This window comes from Cajanus cajan, chromosome 1 (genome assembly GCF_000230855.2).
Source record: "Cajanus cajan strain Asha chromosome 1, NIPB_CcT2T_4, whole genome shotgun sequence".
Taxonomy (NCBI): Eukaryota; Viridiplantae; Streptophyta; class Magnoliopsida; order Fabales; family Fabaceae; genus Cajanus; species Cajanus cajan.
Window position 1 is genome coordinate 13,410,002 of NC_138517.1, and position 16,565 is coordinate 13,426,566.

Below are 16,565 nucleotides of genomic sequence, written 5' to 3' on the forward strand. Positions count from 1 at the left end.
TGATACTGCCGTTCCCCACTAAAGCAGATAATCGTGGTGGTAGTTTGACCTGAGTGGCTACTCTCTCTACGGCCACATGGTTCCCCTGAAAAAGGTAGACCCCAGCTGATTTAGGCCACCGTAACATGAGCTCGTACTCCTCTAGAGTAGGAACCAGGTCGAACTGGGGGAACTCAAAACAGTGCAGATCGGGACTCCAGAAATGAACCAATGCTCTCAGAAAAGCTGGATCCACACAAATCTTCATCAAATCGAGAACTCGCCCATAAGATTTCTCAAACTCGACGCGAGCCTCTCTTGACATCAAGGTACAGAGGTGATCCAACCTCTCAGCACGGTATAATAGGAAGTCCACTTTCTTTAATGGCCTTTGCACCTCCCTAGACCTCTCCATAATCTACAATACAATGCATGATATGAGATGATGGCGATGAATATGCATGCATAGTGTTTATTTAACTAAACATTATCATGTTTTTGGGATTTTCCTAATATGATGCATGATATTGCTTGGTTTGGGTAAATATCATTATTTTTTGATATTTTGTACCTTTTTGTATTTTTTGTATTTTTGGGTGAAAAAGGAAAACTACCTATATGAATGCAATGAAGGTAGATGTTAACACCACGTACTAGAATATCCTTATTTCTATTTATTTTTGTTTTACTAGGGATGTTGTATGTTTAAAGAATGCAAATGTATGCTCATACAATGTCACATAAAATGCACACACAATTCACTCATCCACGAACGGTCACGAGCGAATCACGAGGTAGGGGTATCCTGCAGAAATGGTGCATATTCAAGGTAGGTTCTAACTGTTCTCACCAGTCCAAGGCCCCCAAGGTGCCCCCATTATAGGGACCCAATTCCTTTCGTCGTAGGTCGATGGAAAGTTCCAACGCACCGTCGGACTCAAGTTCATGGTTATCACCTTGAGTGATGCTTTCCGACAACGGTCTACGGGCACCTATAGACCCATTCGACAACCGGCCGTACTAACATCCACTCCCTATGGTTAATCACTCATGCCCCCGGGTATAGAGGGAACTGTTGTGTGCAAAGGTTTGTGTGCAGTTTTTATTTCAAACAATTGCGGAATTTAAACATACAACAGTTATTTTAAAGCCATATAATAAATCATGTTATCATACAAGCAAGGGGTAATGAAGTAATTTTAACTATTATTTGTTAAAAATAATCTGTCACTAAATGGGACTGACTCTCAAGGCTTCCCCAGTGGAGTCGCCATCTGTCGCCACCGGCCCGAAACGGGCTTTCGGCATTCGCGAAGGATGGTTGGACTCGTTTATTTGTTTAAAAATAGTGGATTGCTAGAATGACTTATTCTCAAACTGAGACCTCGTCAAACGAGCAATTTTATTAAAAGGCTCACTAATCCATATTAATCCCAAGCGGGACCCTCCATGGATTAGAGGTTTTCATAAAAGGAGGGTTCGTGGAGTCGCCACCAATGTTTTACTCAAAACATTGGAAAAAGGGATAAGGCAATTGATTTAAAAATCAACTTTGGCCACTACAACCAGAGTTGGGTAAGGGAGTCGGTTACGCGTGGGGAAGGTGTTAGCACCCCACAGCGCCCCTTTCGGGTTCCCTATGACAGATTATTTCTAAAATAATAGCGTAAAATTACTAAATTACCCCTATTTATTATAAGCGATTATAAATTAACTATCTACATGATGACAGTTTAAATATGCACACAGAAAGCAGTAAAAGGAAGGATTTAAGAAGAAACCTCTTGAAGCGTGCTTTTATATATTGGGTAAAACTGGGAAGCTTTTTGGCGTTCCCTCGCTCTACAAGCTCGCTCGCTCTCTCCTATAAAATTTTGACTAAGGGAATCAAAGAGATTTCCCCTCGACTAGGTTCGATCCTCAAGCAAAATGGCTCGGGGCTCAAGAACTTCGTCGGATCAACTCTCCGAGTGATTTCTAGGGCAGAACACTGCTCAAAAACCCCAGAATACTCAAGGAGAGGGTTCAAACTATGTTGAAAAGTGTGGAATGACGTCCAATTGACGTCATATTTATAGGGAATAGGCGCAGTACGGCCTACAGGGCCAATACGGCCGTATTGAAATTTTTGAACTTCAATACGGTCGTATTGGAGTTCAATACGGTCGTATTGAAAGTCAGAAATTTCAATACGCCCGTATTGGGTTCGCGGCGGTCGTATTGAAGTGTCAATACGGTCGTACTGACTTCAGTACGGCCGTATTGAAGCTTCAATACGGCCGTATTAAGTTCAGTACGGCCGTATTGGGCTTTTTCCCTCCACTTCCTTATTTTTAGCTATTCTAAGACCTCTAGACCTACAGAGAACCCTCCTAGAGCTTTCCAGGAGTCCTTCTGGCTGATTATCCTTCAGTCTTCGAGAGTCTTCAAGCTTTATTTCCGACCCGGACAATTTTAGGGGTCTACATTCTTTTGTTGAAATAGTTGAGTTGTTGGGTGCTTAAGTTGATTTATACTGTTTATATTGTGTAAGTTGACATGAGAGATGAATTTTAAATATGTTGTATATTGCTGAAGTTGTTTATAAAGTTGTTAAGTTGCATTAAGTTGATGTTGTAATGACTATAGTTGTTTAATTAAGTTGTTTGCATGTTGTTAAAATTATTAAAGTTGCATAGTAGTATAATTGAATAAGAAGTTGTCAAGTTGGTATATAATGCCTATTGTTGTATTGTTGTAAGTTGTCTAAAGTTGTTAAGATGTCTATTGCTGTAAAGTCGTTAAGATGTCTATTGCTGTAAAGTTGTTAAGATGTCTATTGCTGTAAAGTTGTTAAGATGCTTACTGCTGCAAAGTTGTTAAGCTGCCTATTGTTGTAAACTTGGAAAGTTGGGGACATATGGTGAAGATATATGTCCTATGTTGAGATACATAGTACTAAGGTGATAAGTTGAAAGTTGTTTTAAAGTTGAATCCCTTAGTACTGTGTGGGGGACATGGAAATAGTCGATCCATGTCATGGTTGAATGACCAATTTGAGTAAGGTATCTAGTTAGAGATGTAGTCTTTGACTAGGTACTGGAGGGTGTGTGGTACTTGGAGGACAGTGGGTGGGCTAACTCCATATGTGAATTGGTGATGCTAGCCAAGGCCGTGGTAGGCTCATATCCAAACCCTTCTGTCTTGACAGTAGTACTGGACCTCCAAGTCTAAGTGGCACACCTGAGAAATCACCTATTGTTGTCTATACCTGGTTCTTTTCGGAGTTCCTAACGTTGTTCTATACCTGACCTGGTTGAGATAGGTCAAACGCTAGATTCGGTAGGGTTTATGCCACCTAGACTGCTCAACCTCAGTTGTTGGAGATCTCCCAGTTGTATATGCGTGACGACGCATTAAATATTAAGTTGTATATTGTTGTTGTTGTATTAAAGTTGCTTCTAAGTTGTATGAATGAGTTGTGTTTTTGTGTTGAACTGTATGATTGGTTGTGATGATGATTGAATGAATGAGTAGTATAGTATTTTCCCTATACTTGTATGGTTGATTATTGAACTCTAGCTTACCCTCCTGTTTTCATGTGAATGGACTGCTATGATCATACTGTGTATGGGAGCAGATCAGGGCTAGGTTGGAGTTGTTGGCTGAATCCGTTGTTGGAAGTGGAATTTTTTGGTTCCTAGTGTTAGAGTTACCATCTTGGGTAACAGTTTTGTGCTTGACCGGCACTAGCAGATAGTAGTTTTGGATAACTGTATAAATACTTAATGTTTAAAAACTTAATTATTCTTATATATTTTTCATGTTTTTGTATTTATAAGTTATCTAATTTTATTATTTATCTTAGTTCATTATTTTTAGTGCGATTCCACTAAATGTAAGGACCACGGCGGGTCGTTACATCTATTTTAAATTATAGGAACTAAAAGTTAAAGTAAGTGAAATTTTAAAGAGTAAAAAAACATTTTAATCATAAAAAAATTTATAAAAAGTGTAAGTTACTTCATAATGATGCAACATAATAGATCTATTAAATTAATCATTGATTGATTTTCTAATTAATAATTGTGAATGCATTTTATATCTTAAAGTATAGCATTCACTTTTAAAGAGTCAAATTCATATATTATATTATAATTAAAATTTATAATAAATAAATATTTTTATTAAATAAATTATATTTTAGATTTATGATAAAAAAATGTATATTGTGTCATAAAATTATTTTAATTATTAGTAATTTTTAAAATATTAAAATTTAACTTAGAAATAATCATGTTCAAGAAATAAATTAACGTTATTAGCCTTAATTGATTAGAAGAAAAATACCATATTGAATCGTTTCAAAAAAAATTAAGAAAATAAATTTGACCTTTTAATAATTAAGAAAGAAAATTGAAGGAACGAAAATAATAATTTATCTAAATATATAATATATGGTAAAATATTTTTATTAATCTGTCTTTTATTTAATAATTCAAATGTCCGTACATTTGCATAAGTGGCTTTCATTTGAAGGGAAGACTCCCTATATGTAGCTAGGTTTTCCAAAAATAAATTAATCATCAACAAAATTAATATATATATATATATATTAATTATGATTATAAAAAAATGAAATTGTGTTAATTACACTTGAATAATATTTTTCTGAGTTTGAAACTCACTTGTGTCCATGTGTGACAATGTAGAAATGTTATTTTTAAGTGAAGATATTCTCAACCCTAAAATTCATAAAAACATTAAATATATTTTTCTATTACTTTCTATTATGATATTTTTAATTTGAAATTAATATGTTTTTAAGTACACGTAAAATGAACAAATAACATAACATAATTGAAAGAATTACAAAGAAATTAAAAATTTATGTTTTCCAATGAACTAACAGAAACAAAGTCTAGACTAGTCCTAACCTAGTCCTGTCATTATATGTCCTATCAAAGCAAAACCTATTAATAAAGCATAAGCCTCATAACCATCTTCAGCCTCATATTGATGATTATCTGCATAATAATCAAAGAAAAACAACACAAAAGAAAGGAAGTGAGAAACACATTTCATATTGTACCCTTAAAACACATTTTTATGTGAATGATACATGTCAAAAGACTCCATACAATAACATACACATAATCTCACTTGACATATCATAATTATTAATCTCGAATAATGACGCGCAGTGACTAATTCCAAAAGTGGGATAGTAGGATACTGTTATTCTAATATATATATATATATATATATATATATATATATATATATATATTGAATAATTTATAATACATATAATTAGTAATATACATATAAAATAGAAACATAATTTATACATTAAATATTTTCAATAATAAAAACTTATAGTAGTTAAAAAAATAAAATAAAATAAAATAATAAAGAAAACAAAATATTTAAGGTCTTATATTAATTTTTTTATTACATAAAATATTATCTAAACTATAAAAATAATTAAAAATAAAGAGAAGTGTCTCTCAGAAAAATAGAGAAGTAAAAGGCTCATTAACCAAATCAAAAGAGAGAAAAAACTTTGGCCCATTTGACCCAACTTTTCCAACCCTATTTTTTTTTTTTTACTACAACCCTTCTAATCTTAAGACTCAAGTCTTCATTGCCTACCTTCTCTCTAAGAAGAAGACATGACAAAGCCATTGTCGAAGAAGATAGAGCCATCGTTAGAGAAGATAGATCGATGAAGATTTGTTGGAGAAGCCCGATTGATGGAGATCCACCAGACAAGAAGGAATATCTATAGGATATTTATTGAAAAAAGAAGAGAAAATTCATCGCCCACTTGCGATTGCGCTGTCATGCTCTACCTCAAGCTCTGACCACTCCTTTAAAGCGCTCCCCAACAAGCTTTCTGTAAAGACATGGAGCCACTCTACTCCAACATGTCGCGATAGTGACCACTAAAATCGCTATTGACTACTATGTATCACATATTTCTCATTCCACCTCATATATACCATGTACATTCTCAAATACATCAATTAGTCATTAATAAAAAGGTAGTAGCAAGATCACAAGAGTAAACACAACCATCTAAAAGTCATTGAGCGAGCTAAGCTCCTTAGAGTCTCTTGCTAAGTGAATAACATTTAGTTGAACCACCAATATCTAGTTGAGCGAGTTAAGCCTCCTAAGGCTTCTCGTTAAATGACCAACATTTAATTAAGCAAGTTGAGCCCCTTAAGGCTTTTCTTTGAGCGAACCAACACATTTCGTTGAGCGAGAACGTGATCTTCCTCCCTAGAATTCACATCTCCTCAACGAATTATCCACATCCAATTCCACGCATAAACTCATAATCGGTAAAAGTGTTCTATAGCGTGCCATTTACATTCAAAATCACTCAATTTACACATATCAATCAATATTTTCACAAATTATCATAACAAATTCCCTTAAGGTTTTCCATAGAAACCTATAGAAACATCAAAGCACACAATTAAATGCAAAATATATAATTGATCATATATTCAAACAATTCACGTCATTAGGAATGTGTAAGAAGAATAAGAAACAAAATAGACACATTTAGGAAAAATTCCTTATACATAAGCATACAACAAAGACAAAATTAAAGGTCAATCTTACTACCCAACATACAATTCCACGTCCATAGCGAGGTTTCTCACTTTTCCCTTACCTTGGTAAGGGAAAGAAGACGGACATGACTTTGAGGTGTTTTCCATCCTACATAAAATAAAAGCATATGAGGGATTATTAGAAAATTACTCTTTTAAAAACCTTAACATCTCTTTAACCTTTCAGTTAAAACACTTAACCTTAGTTACTAATTCTCTTCCTTCTTAATTTAATTAAATAAAACATTTAAATAAAATCTGTAATAATACACCTTATATTATAAAAGCATATCAAATAATTAAAATAAATATTAAAAATATCAAATTTACTAATAAAATATTTATATTATATTTTATAAAAAATGGGGCACTATGGGAAACCTTTTAGATTTGAGGCAACTTGGTTGACTCATGCATATTTCTCAAATTTAGTACTAAGGATCGAATTCACATGCAGATTGGGCTAAGAGGGTGCAAAGTTTTCAAGTAGACTAAAGGAGTGGAATAATAATTTTTATGCTAAAAAGAGAATTTTAAAAAGGCTAAATGAAATTGCTCGTTAGCTTCTTCAAGGTGAGAATCCTTATTTGATTAAGCTTCAACAAGATCTTTGGTCTGAGAATGAACAAATCCTTGTTCGGTATAATGCAAGCAAAATTATGGATAATTTATCATGATTTAAAGATTACTGGAGATAGAAGTTTTACTCAAAATGTGATTGTGGAATCAGACTCGACTATGTCAATTTATTTACTGAATGAAGAATACAATAGAGAGCACACCTGTTATGCACTTGTTAATAGGGTGATTAGTGTTGTTGACCTAGATCAACATTTGGATTGCTTTCATATTTTTAGAGAGGCAAATTAGTTCGTTGATGCACTTGCCAAGAGAGATCTTTCTTTACTAGAGGGTATTCATGTTTATGAATCTCCCCCCCCCCCCCCCCCTCTTGGATTTATTTTCCTATGTTTGCATATATTTTTATTGTAACTTGCTTTTGTGGTTTCTAGTTTGGATTTTTAACTGTAATTAAAAAAAAAATACATAATAGACACTTGCACACTATTCAAGTATTGTCCAAATAGTCCATAAACTAAATTACAAATCATAATCGTCCCAATCAATGTATCCACAATCAAATTTGATATTCTTCAATATAATCATCCAAATAATACACCAATTTCCAATTTTTACAGGCTAATTATCACCTATACAAAGCAACACACCAATTAATAACGAGTAAACCTAAGTGAGTGAGTTATCATTAGATAACCTAGGACCTAGGATTCTACATGGAACTAAGCTACATTTTCAAACTGCGTAATACACATCTATAGTTTGTTTTATTGCATCCTACTGTGACATAATAAATTCCATTTTATTGTATCAGGTTTCTAAAATGGAAGATATTCACAAACACCGTTGATTTCATCATACAACACCATCTGAATGTCCACACTCCACAGGGTTTGAGCATCAAATTTATGATGATAACTCAAACAAGAATAGAAGCAATTGGCCGTAGGTTCACTGGTTTAGTTTGAGAAAACAACATTATTTTCAATAATTCATATGATAACTAAACTCAAGTAATTTTAACATATAATACCATACAAATCAATCAAAACTTATTCTACTTTCTTGAATTTTAAGTTTAGCTTGTTTACCATAACCACTTATAATTTGCTATCAGTAGAGAGCATCGAGGATAGATAAAAAGGGAAACACTAAATAAGTAAAAAAAACTGAACACCACATAAAATTTCTAACTAAATAACCAGGCATTGGATACTGACAATTACTTTTTATGAGATATCAACTTTTGCTGACGGAGAGTTTTGAAGCAAGAAGTCCACTACTCTGGTTACTTCCTTATCAGATATCTTTATAGGCACTTGTTTGTCCACCTTCAATAATTCCAATCTAACAAAGCATGGGGGTTGAGGTGTCCTTGAATACATATTCGATAATTCCTACACAGTTAGAATAAATAGGAGTTATATTTATATTAAAATGCAAAATTAAGTAGTGGTGAAATATTCTATAAATGAATGCAGACAAGTTTATAAGCATTTATAGAGGCAAAAACATGTAACTTACAGGTAATATCATTAGAATGATGACTGAAGTTAGTGTCAATATCTTTACATTGGCAAGCACTTTGAGCCATTTTAGGAGCGTTGAAATTGAGCTTGTCTCCCAAAGGTACCTGTGAAAAATATTTACTTCTTCAAGAAAAGAAAGATTGCATGTGGTGGACAACTGATCACACGCAAAACCCTTGATTGTGAAAGAACTAAGTTTCGGAGTAGAAAGCCTCACTTCCCAAACTTGTTTTTGCAACAAATGGCTTATTTTCAAACTAGAAAGGCTAGAATTAGATATCCAAAGGACCCGTGCATCATCATGCAAAGAAAAACATTTAAGGACCAAAGTGTTTAACACACGACAATTTGAAAAGGGTTCGGCACATTCATTGCCACTCGCAGCAAAACCCACACAATTAAGACGCAAACTTTTCAACGCAGGCAAGTCAAAAGATTTCGGAAGTACTACCACCGGACTAGACGTACGCCTAATGCAAAGCTTCAGAGATGTCAAAGACTGAGAACAAAAGATTAAAGAGAGAGACTCAAAAGTGACAATGGGGCTGAAAACATCTAATTTCAAATTCCGGACATTGTGAAGCACAGCATATTCAATGACACTATCAAATACTCGAGGATCAATTAACTCACCACTAAACTGATTTTCAATAACAAGATTAAGTAAGGAACAGGAATCATCCCTGCTAGACAAAACCCATGTCACAAATTTATCGAAAAGTTCAATATTCTGTCTGTAATCATAATAAAATGCGAGATTAGAGAGATGTTTGCAATGGTGCATCCACAAGTCCGAACAGCATCTTTTGTATCCATAAAATTCATGATGTGGAGCAGAACATTGTCAGGCAAATTGCTGAACCTATCAATTTTAGTATTTCTTGTACTTTGCCTCAATTCATCATTTTCAACACCAACATTCATCATACCTGAACTCAAACAGTTACAAAAAATTGCTTCAGATCATACAAATATTGTTACAGCAATAACTTTTCAAGCATATTATATTTTAAAAACAAAAATTAAACTAAGCATCTGAAATACACACCTTGTGGTTTGTCATTGAATTCCTTAATAGTCTTGGATTTGGGTGCCATCACTTCTCGCCTTAGGTTTTCACTGCTGTCAAATGTTCCTTTGCAATGACAGAAGTGAGGGTAAAAGCCTTTACTTATATGGAATTAATTAAAATAATAATTTGAAAGTTACCTATTTTAAAATTTAAAAATACTACTATAATTTTTTTTTTGTTCTTTTGACGTGTTTGAAATTTGAAATATCTCTATCTTTTTTTTATCTTTTCTTTTACTTCAAAAATAATTTATCCTTTTTTTTATATGACCGTTCATGCTACAATTTATTTAGAAACTTTTTTTATCTTCTAATTTAATTTAATTTTTATTTATCATAATATTATACTATAATATAAATTATTTATCATAAATCTTAAATATAATTTGTATATTAGTGTAAAAAAATTGTAATTTATATATTTAAAAATATTTATTTATATAAATTTTAAATATAATTTATATATTTAAATATAATATTTATTTTTATATAATTAATTTATTATAATTTATAGTTATATGTAATAAATATTTAATTTGTTCGTTAGATAGACTGAAAAACTAGTTCTATATACGTTCTTTTCTACTACTTTTAATTGAAGCAAATTATTAGGTGGTTATTGATTCAATTCAAAATAATAAAAAAGATATTTGATAATTTGGTTTAATTGTTTCCAAATCATAGATATTTTGAAGTTAATTCTCCGATTTAATTCAATTTTTAGGAGAGAGATTAATTTAATATTTCATTCTCTATCTAACAATTAAGAACGTAATCTCTTTTGACTAATTTAGTGTTTTTTTTATTGTATTTATACCTTTACGCACTAGCCTCGGCCATCTCGGCCGCCGATATGACCAGAGCATAAAGACTCAGTTAGTTCAACACGACTCTCGGACATGACAATGACCGTGATAAAAAACCTATGAGACCATCGAAAGCTTGGCCGGGACAGCGTAATTGGCTGGCCTTCTCACTAATGTCTCAGCTCAGCAAGAGGTCGAGACCAAAAGGCAACCTCGATGTTACATCTCTCGGCTCGGCTAACAGCCGATAAGACTAAGTAGTGATTAAGACAACAATCATGACTAATAAGGACAAACACATAATTAAGGCATAATCAGCCGATTAGCACCGTATTACCTAATTTAGTAAGTGCTAAAAGAGGTCCACCATGTTCAAGGCCCATTACAAGTAGTATAAATAGGTCACATAAAACGAAGTATGCACTGTTCATTTATTACTATCGAGATTCGTGTTTGTCTTGACTTAAGTTTCGGAATGCCTTTTGCAGGTACCTCCCCCTTCTGGAGCGTCATCCCGAAGCTCTCGTTCGGCCATCAAATTACTAGAAGATTACGAGCGTGCCCTCAGACAGATACATAAATCATATTTAAAATATTTTAAAATCCCTCTATTTTCTTCCAAATCCCTCCAATATTAGATGAGAGGTAAAATTGGATGAGGAGGGATTTTTCTCCCATTTCCTCTTAAAAATAGAATCAAACAAAGAAAAATTAAAAATATCTTATGTGAGACCCCTTTTTAATCCCTTTTCTTTCTTCCCCGGACACTCTCTCCTTTTCTTCTCACTCACCTTGCTGACCCTTTTTTCTTATTCACCATCACTTTCTTGCTTTGGACTCAAATTCTCTAAACTCTCTAGGTGGGTAGGTGCTAATCCAGTTGAGGGGAACTAGCTGAACCGTGTGGGACTCTCCTATTCTCAAGCTTTCTCTTCTCCACATCTCCTTCATTGTCGTCTTCCTTCCCGAAGCTCGGAGCCGTTGAACCGAGGTAAGGGAAGCTAGTACTTTTTTTTCTTTCTTTTCTTCGCTGTTTTTGGCTGTGGATGAGTTCTAGAGACTCATTAGATGCTTATTGATGACTGATTAGTGGTTGCGTTGAAAGAGAACTTGTTTTTGGAGTTTCGGGGTGTTTGAGAAAATTTGGGGGAAATCCTTGATTTGTTGTTGCATGTTGAAAAAGGTAGCATTTTTGGACTCTTGGATGAAAATGTAGTAATTTGAACCGATTGCATGTGGAGTTTTCTGATTTTTTGCAGATTTTTGAAGAGTTTTCGAAAATATGAGGTTTGTTGCTGAACTCGCGCTGGGCGTATTTCTTCGCGCCGGGCGCGTGGCCACCCGAAGGCAGCATTTAGGCAAGCCCGCCGGGCGCAAATATGTGTGCGCCGGGCGTGCTTGAAAATATTTTCCTCTGGATGGCCAACGCCGAGCGAGGGTTGAACCGCGCTGGGCGCGATGTCAGTTGTGACTTGATTTTGGGCTTCTGGCATGGTGCTGAGCGCGATTTTGGCCGCGCTGGGCGCGGGGACTCTTGGGAGTCTCTGCCATGGGAGGCGCCGAGCGCAATTCAAATTGCGCTGGGTGCGAGACTAAGGGAGGTCTCTGCCTTCCCCACGCTGGGCGCGGGTTTGGGCACGCCGGGCGCGAGAGACTCCTTGGAGTTTCTGCCTGGCATGCGCTGGGCGCAATTATTTATTGCACAAAGCGCGTGAGAGTTTTGGGCTCTCTGGTTGAGTCCCGCCGGGCGCAGACATGCTTGTGCCGGGCGCGTTGACCCCTGGTGCTCTTTGGTTGTACTGCGCTGGGCGCAACCATGAGTGCGCCGGGCGCATAGATGATAATTCATTATATGCTGTGCAATGTTGTTTTATGCTGAGTTGAATTGAAATGAACGAATATGATGTGATGATTAGTAGGTAATGCTGTTGCTGATGTTGAATTGTATCAGATGTATATTGTTGTAAGTTGATATGTTGAGTTGCATCAGTTGTATAATGTTGTAAGTTGATATGTTGAGTTGCATCAGTTGTATATTGTTGTAAGTTGATATGTTGAGCTGTACAGTTGTGTTGTGTTGTGTGTTGATATTGGATGTTGGAGGTTGCAAGGCTAAGTTGTTGTAGGCCGCAAGACTGAGTTGTTGTAGGCCGTAAGGCTGAGTTATTGTAGGCCGCAAGGCTAAGTTGTTGTAGGCCGCAAGGTTGAGTTGTTGTAGGAGATCTCCGAGTTGATATGCGTGATGACGCATTGTATGCTTATTGATGATTATGCTGTAAAAATCGACGGGATGTATGTTGATGAAGTGTTGATAGTTGTAGTTGTTCATATTACTTAAATCTTTCTGTATGTTGTTCTTTTTATGCTAGCTTACCCTTTTGTTGTTTTCCATGTGGTTTGAACTACGATGATCATACTATGTATGGGAGCAGAGCAGGGATAGGTGGTGGCTAGTGGTGAGTCTGCAGCTGGCAGGCAGAGTTGACTTTTGCTGATGTCTTGTTTGTTTCAGCTACTTGATATAGTGGCTTTGGATGTATTTTTGTAGTGTACACCCTAACTCTAGTCGGATTGAGACATTTGTATATATTTATATTCTAGATCCTATATTTATATACTCGTTCTATTCTGTCTAGTGTTTCCGGTGCGTTGTGATTGTGAGTGTAGTGGCCAGCCGGGTCGTTACACTTTAGTGGTATCAGAGCAGGTCGAGTCTAGTGGACACTCTTTGGGGGTGGTTCCTTTAGGCTTTTGTTGTGTTAACTTTGTGTTGTGCTGTCCTGTTGTGTTGTTTGCTGTGTTGATTGATGTGATGAATTGTTGTGTTGTTAGTTATTGTTGGGTTGAGTGGTAGTATACTGAATATGTTGTTATTTTTGTAGACGATGACTAGAACCAACGAACAGATAGTACGTGCCATAGAGATGATGACTATGGCTATGCAGCAGCAAAATGCTTATTTTGCTAGGATAGAGGCTGAAAGAGCTGCAACTGGTGCAGCAAGGCCCACGGGGTCATAGGAGAGCTAGGACCTAGCTGAGTTCCGGAAGTGTCATCCTCCACAGTTTGCGGGAGATGCAGATCAGAGGCAGCTGACCGCTGGATATGTGAGTTGGAGAAGATTTTTGCCGTTCTGGGATGTTCTCTAGAGAAGAGGTTGGCATATGCTGTGTATATGCTTGTGGGAGAGGCCGAGCATTGGTGGAGGGGCACTTATCAGATGCTTGTGGCGAGAGGAGTTACAGTTGACTGGGAGTGCTTTAGATCAGTGTTCATGGAGAAGTACTTCTCGGAGAGCGTGAGGCACGCCAAGGAGGCTAAGTTCATGCGGTTACACCAGGGAGGCCTATCTGTATCGGAGTATGCGATGAGGTTCGAGCACTTGGCTCGTTTTTATTCACAGGCTATTTCTGAGGCCTAGAAGTGCAAAAAGTTTGTTGAGGGTCTGAAGTATGAGTTGAAGAAGGTGGTGGTGCATATGGCCATCATCGAGTTTCCGGCCTTAGTAGAGAAGACAAAGATTGTGGAGAGGTTAGAAGGGGGTAACCGTGTGATCAGAGCTACTGAGGGACCAACTGGGTCTAAGAGGGGAGGCAGAAGTCAGAGGAAGCCGTATGATAGGCCCCAACCACAGCAAGGGGGTCCTGTCATTAGGCAACCTGCTGAGACTACCAGAGGAGGAGGACAGGGTGGAGGTGCTGCCCTTAGGTGTTACAGGTGTGGTGGATCCCATTTGATCAGGGATTGTCCACACACTGAGAACAGATGTTTCAGATGTCAACAGATGGGCCATGTGTCTTTCAACTGTCCCACCAGGAGTAGGTCGGAGAGGAGTACACAGAGGAGTGATGCGCAGAGAGCTGATACTCAAAGGAGTAGTGTACAGAGAGCTGAGACTCAGAGGGGTGACAGACCCACTACGGCTGGTAGAGTATTTGCTCTGACGGGTGCTGAGGCTTCGACTTCTTCTGACCTAGTGAAGGGGAAGGGCAAGGCTGCTGGTAAGGATGTGATGCTTTTGTTTGACTCTAGGGCTTCCCATTCATTTATTTCCTATGCCTATGTTGCTATGCTGGCTGTGCCTGTGTGTGACTTGGGGTTGAGACTGCTAGTGTCGACACCCGCTTCTGCTTTAGTAGTTGCTTCTGAACTGTGTGCTAAGTGCCCTATTGTTGTGAATGGGAAAAAGTATAAGGTAAACTTGATTTGTTTGCCTTTGGTTGATATTGACATAATCTTAGGGATGAATTGGATATCTGCCAATCGTATCCTTATAGATTGTGCCAATAGGCAGTTGATCTTTCCCCAGGAGGAGGATGAGTTGTTGATTTCAGTTAGCCAAGCTGAATCATTGTTGAGGGATGGAGCAGAGTGTTGTCTTCTACTTGCTGCTATGAGTGTGGAGACTGAGAGGGTAATTGCGAAGATTGATGTGATACGGGACTTTGCTGAGGTGTTTCCTGATGAGGTGCCTGGGTTGCCTCCTGTTAGGGAGATGGAGTTTAGTATTGACTTGGTTCCAAGCGCGGGGCCAGTGTCGGTGGCTCCCTATAGGATGGCTCCTGCCGAGCTGGTTGAGTTGAAAGGTCAGTTGGAAGACCTATTGGAGAAGCAGTTGGTGCGGCCGAGTGTTTCACCGTGGGGTGCTCCTGTGTTGTTGGTGAAGAAGAAAGATGGGGGTAGTCGACTTTGTGTGGATTACCGGCAGTTGAACAAGTTGACCATTAAGAATAAATATCCTCTTCCCCGGATAGATGACTTGATGGATCAGCTGAGGGGAGCATCGGTGTTTTCTAAGATCGATTTGAGGTCAGGATATCACCAGATTAGGGTGAGGGAGGGTGACATACCGAAGAATGCTTTTAGGACTAGGTATGGTCACTATGAGTATGTCGTGATGCCGTTTGGTGTGACCAATGCCCCTGCAGTGTTCATGGATTACATGAACAGGATCTTCCGGCCGTTCTTGGATAAATTTGTGGTGGTGGCCTATGCTTCAAGACAACTAAAGAACCATGAGAGGAATTATCCCACTCACGACTTGGAGTTGGCAGCTGTTGTTTTTGCCTTGAAGATATGGCGACACTATTTGTATGGTGTTCGGTTCAGCGTCTTTAGTGATCATAAGAGTCTGAAGTATCTGTTTGATCAGAAGTTGCTGAACATGAGGCAGAGACGGTGGATGGAGTTTCTGAAGGACTATGACTTCCAGTTGATGTATCATCCTGGTAAGGCCAATGTAGTGGCGGACGCGCTGAGTAGGAAATCCATCCACATGTTGAGTATGATGGTGAGGGAGTTGGAACTGATTGAGAAATTCAGAGATTTAAACCTCGGTGTGGAGTTAGCTCAGGATCACATTAGTTGTGGGACGGCCACCATAACTAATGAGTTCTTGAGGCAGGTTGGACTTAAACAGTTGCAAGATGCTGAGTTGGTGAAGCTTCTTGGTTTGCTGGGTACCGAGAAGGCGGTTGGTTTCGAACTGGAAGAAGATGGAATCTTGAGGTTCAAGGGAAGAGTCTGCCTACCTCAGGATGCTGAGCTGAAGAAAGTTGTGTTGGAGGAAGGCCACAAGAGTAGAGTTAGCATACATTCGGGTATGACTAAGATGTACCAGGACCACAGGAAGACTTTCTGGTGGCCTGGCATGAAGAGGGAGATAGCTGAGTATGTGGCGGCCTGTCTGACTTGTCAGAAGGCGAAGGTGGAGCATCAGAAGCCGAGTGGGTTGATGCAGCAGATGGAGATTCTGGAGTGGAAATGGGATATCATTACTATGGATTTCATTGTTGGGTTGCCTAGGTCAGCTAGGAATAGTGATGCTATCTGGGTGATTGTAGATCGGTTGACCAAGTGCGCACATTTCTTGCCTGTCAACATCAAGTGGTCCTTGGAGAAGCTGACACAGTTGTATGTGAGGGAGATAGTACGTTTGCATGGGGTGCCTTCCAGTATTATCTCCGATAGAGATCCAATGTTCACTTCTAGATTTT

The 16,565-nt window shown here is 37.5% G+C and overlaps 1 protein-coding gene across 2 annotated transcripts; it reads right to left on the reverse strand.

The window, feature by feature from the left end:
* Nucleotides 1–7,593: 7,593 nt before the first annotated feature.
* LOC109794526 (FBD-associated F-box protein At5g60610) lies at nucleotides 7,594–10,854 on the reverse strand. Of its 2 annotated transcripts, XR_014431105.1 has the most exons (4): nucleotides 9,741–10,854; nucleotides 9,326–9,621; nucleotides 8,688–8,796; nucleotides 7,594–8,560 (listed from the first exon to the last, which is right to left on the reverse strand). XR_014431105.1 is itself a non-coding variant. In XM_083067665.1 (3 exons), the coding sequence occupies exons 2-3, from the start codon at nucleotides 9,474–9,476 to the stop codon at nucleotides 8,393–8,395; spliced, it is 957 nt and encodes a 318-aa protein (XP_082923791.1). In that variant the 5' UTR covers nucleotides 9,477–9,621; nucleotides 9,741–10,854; the 3' UTR covers nucleotides 7,594–8,392. The 2 variants fall into 2 exon arrangements, 1 of the variants encoding a protein (XP_082923791.1); XM_083067665.1 differs by having other exon boundaries at nucleotides 8,688–9,621.
* Nucleotides 10,855–16,565: the final 5,711 nt, after the last annotated feature.

Bases quoted from the DNA above. Each gene is read 5' to 3' on its own strand.
- LOC109794526 (XM_083067665.1), bottom strand. From the start codon at position 9,476: ATGCACCATTGCAAACATCTCTCTAATCTCGCATTTTATTATGATTAC. The intron at 8,561-8,687 runs GTAAGTTACATG...CTAACTGTGTAG, and splicing joins TCATTCTAATGATATTACCT to GAATTATCGAATATGTATTC.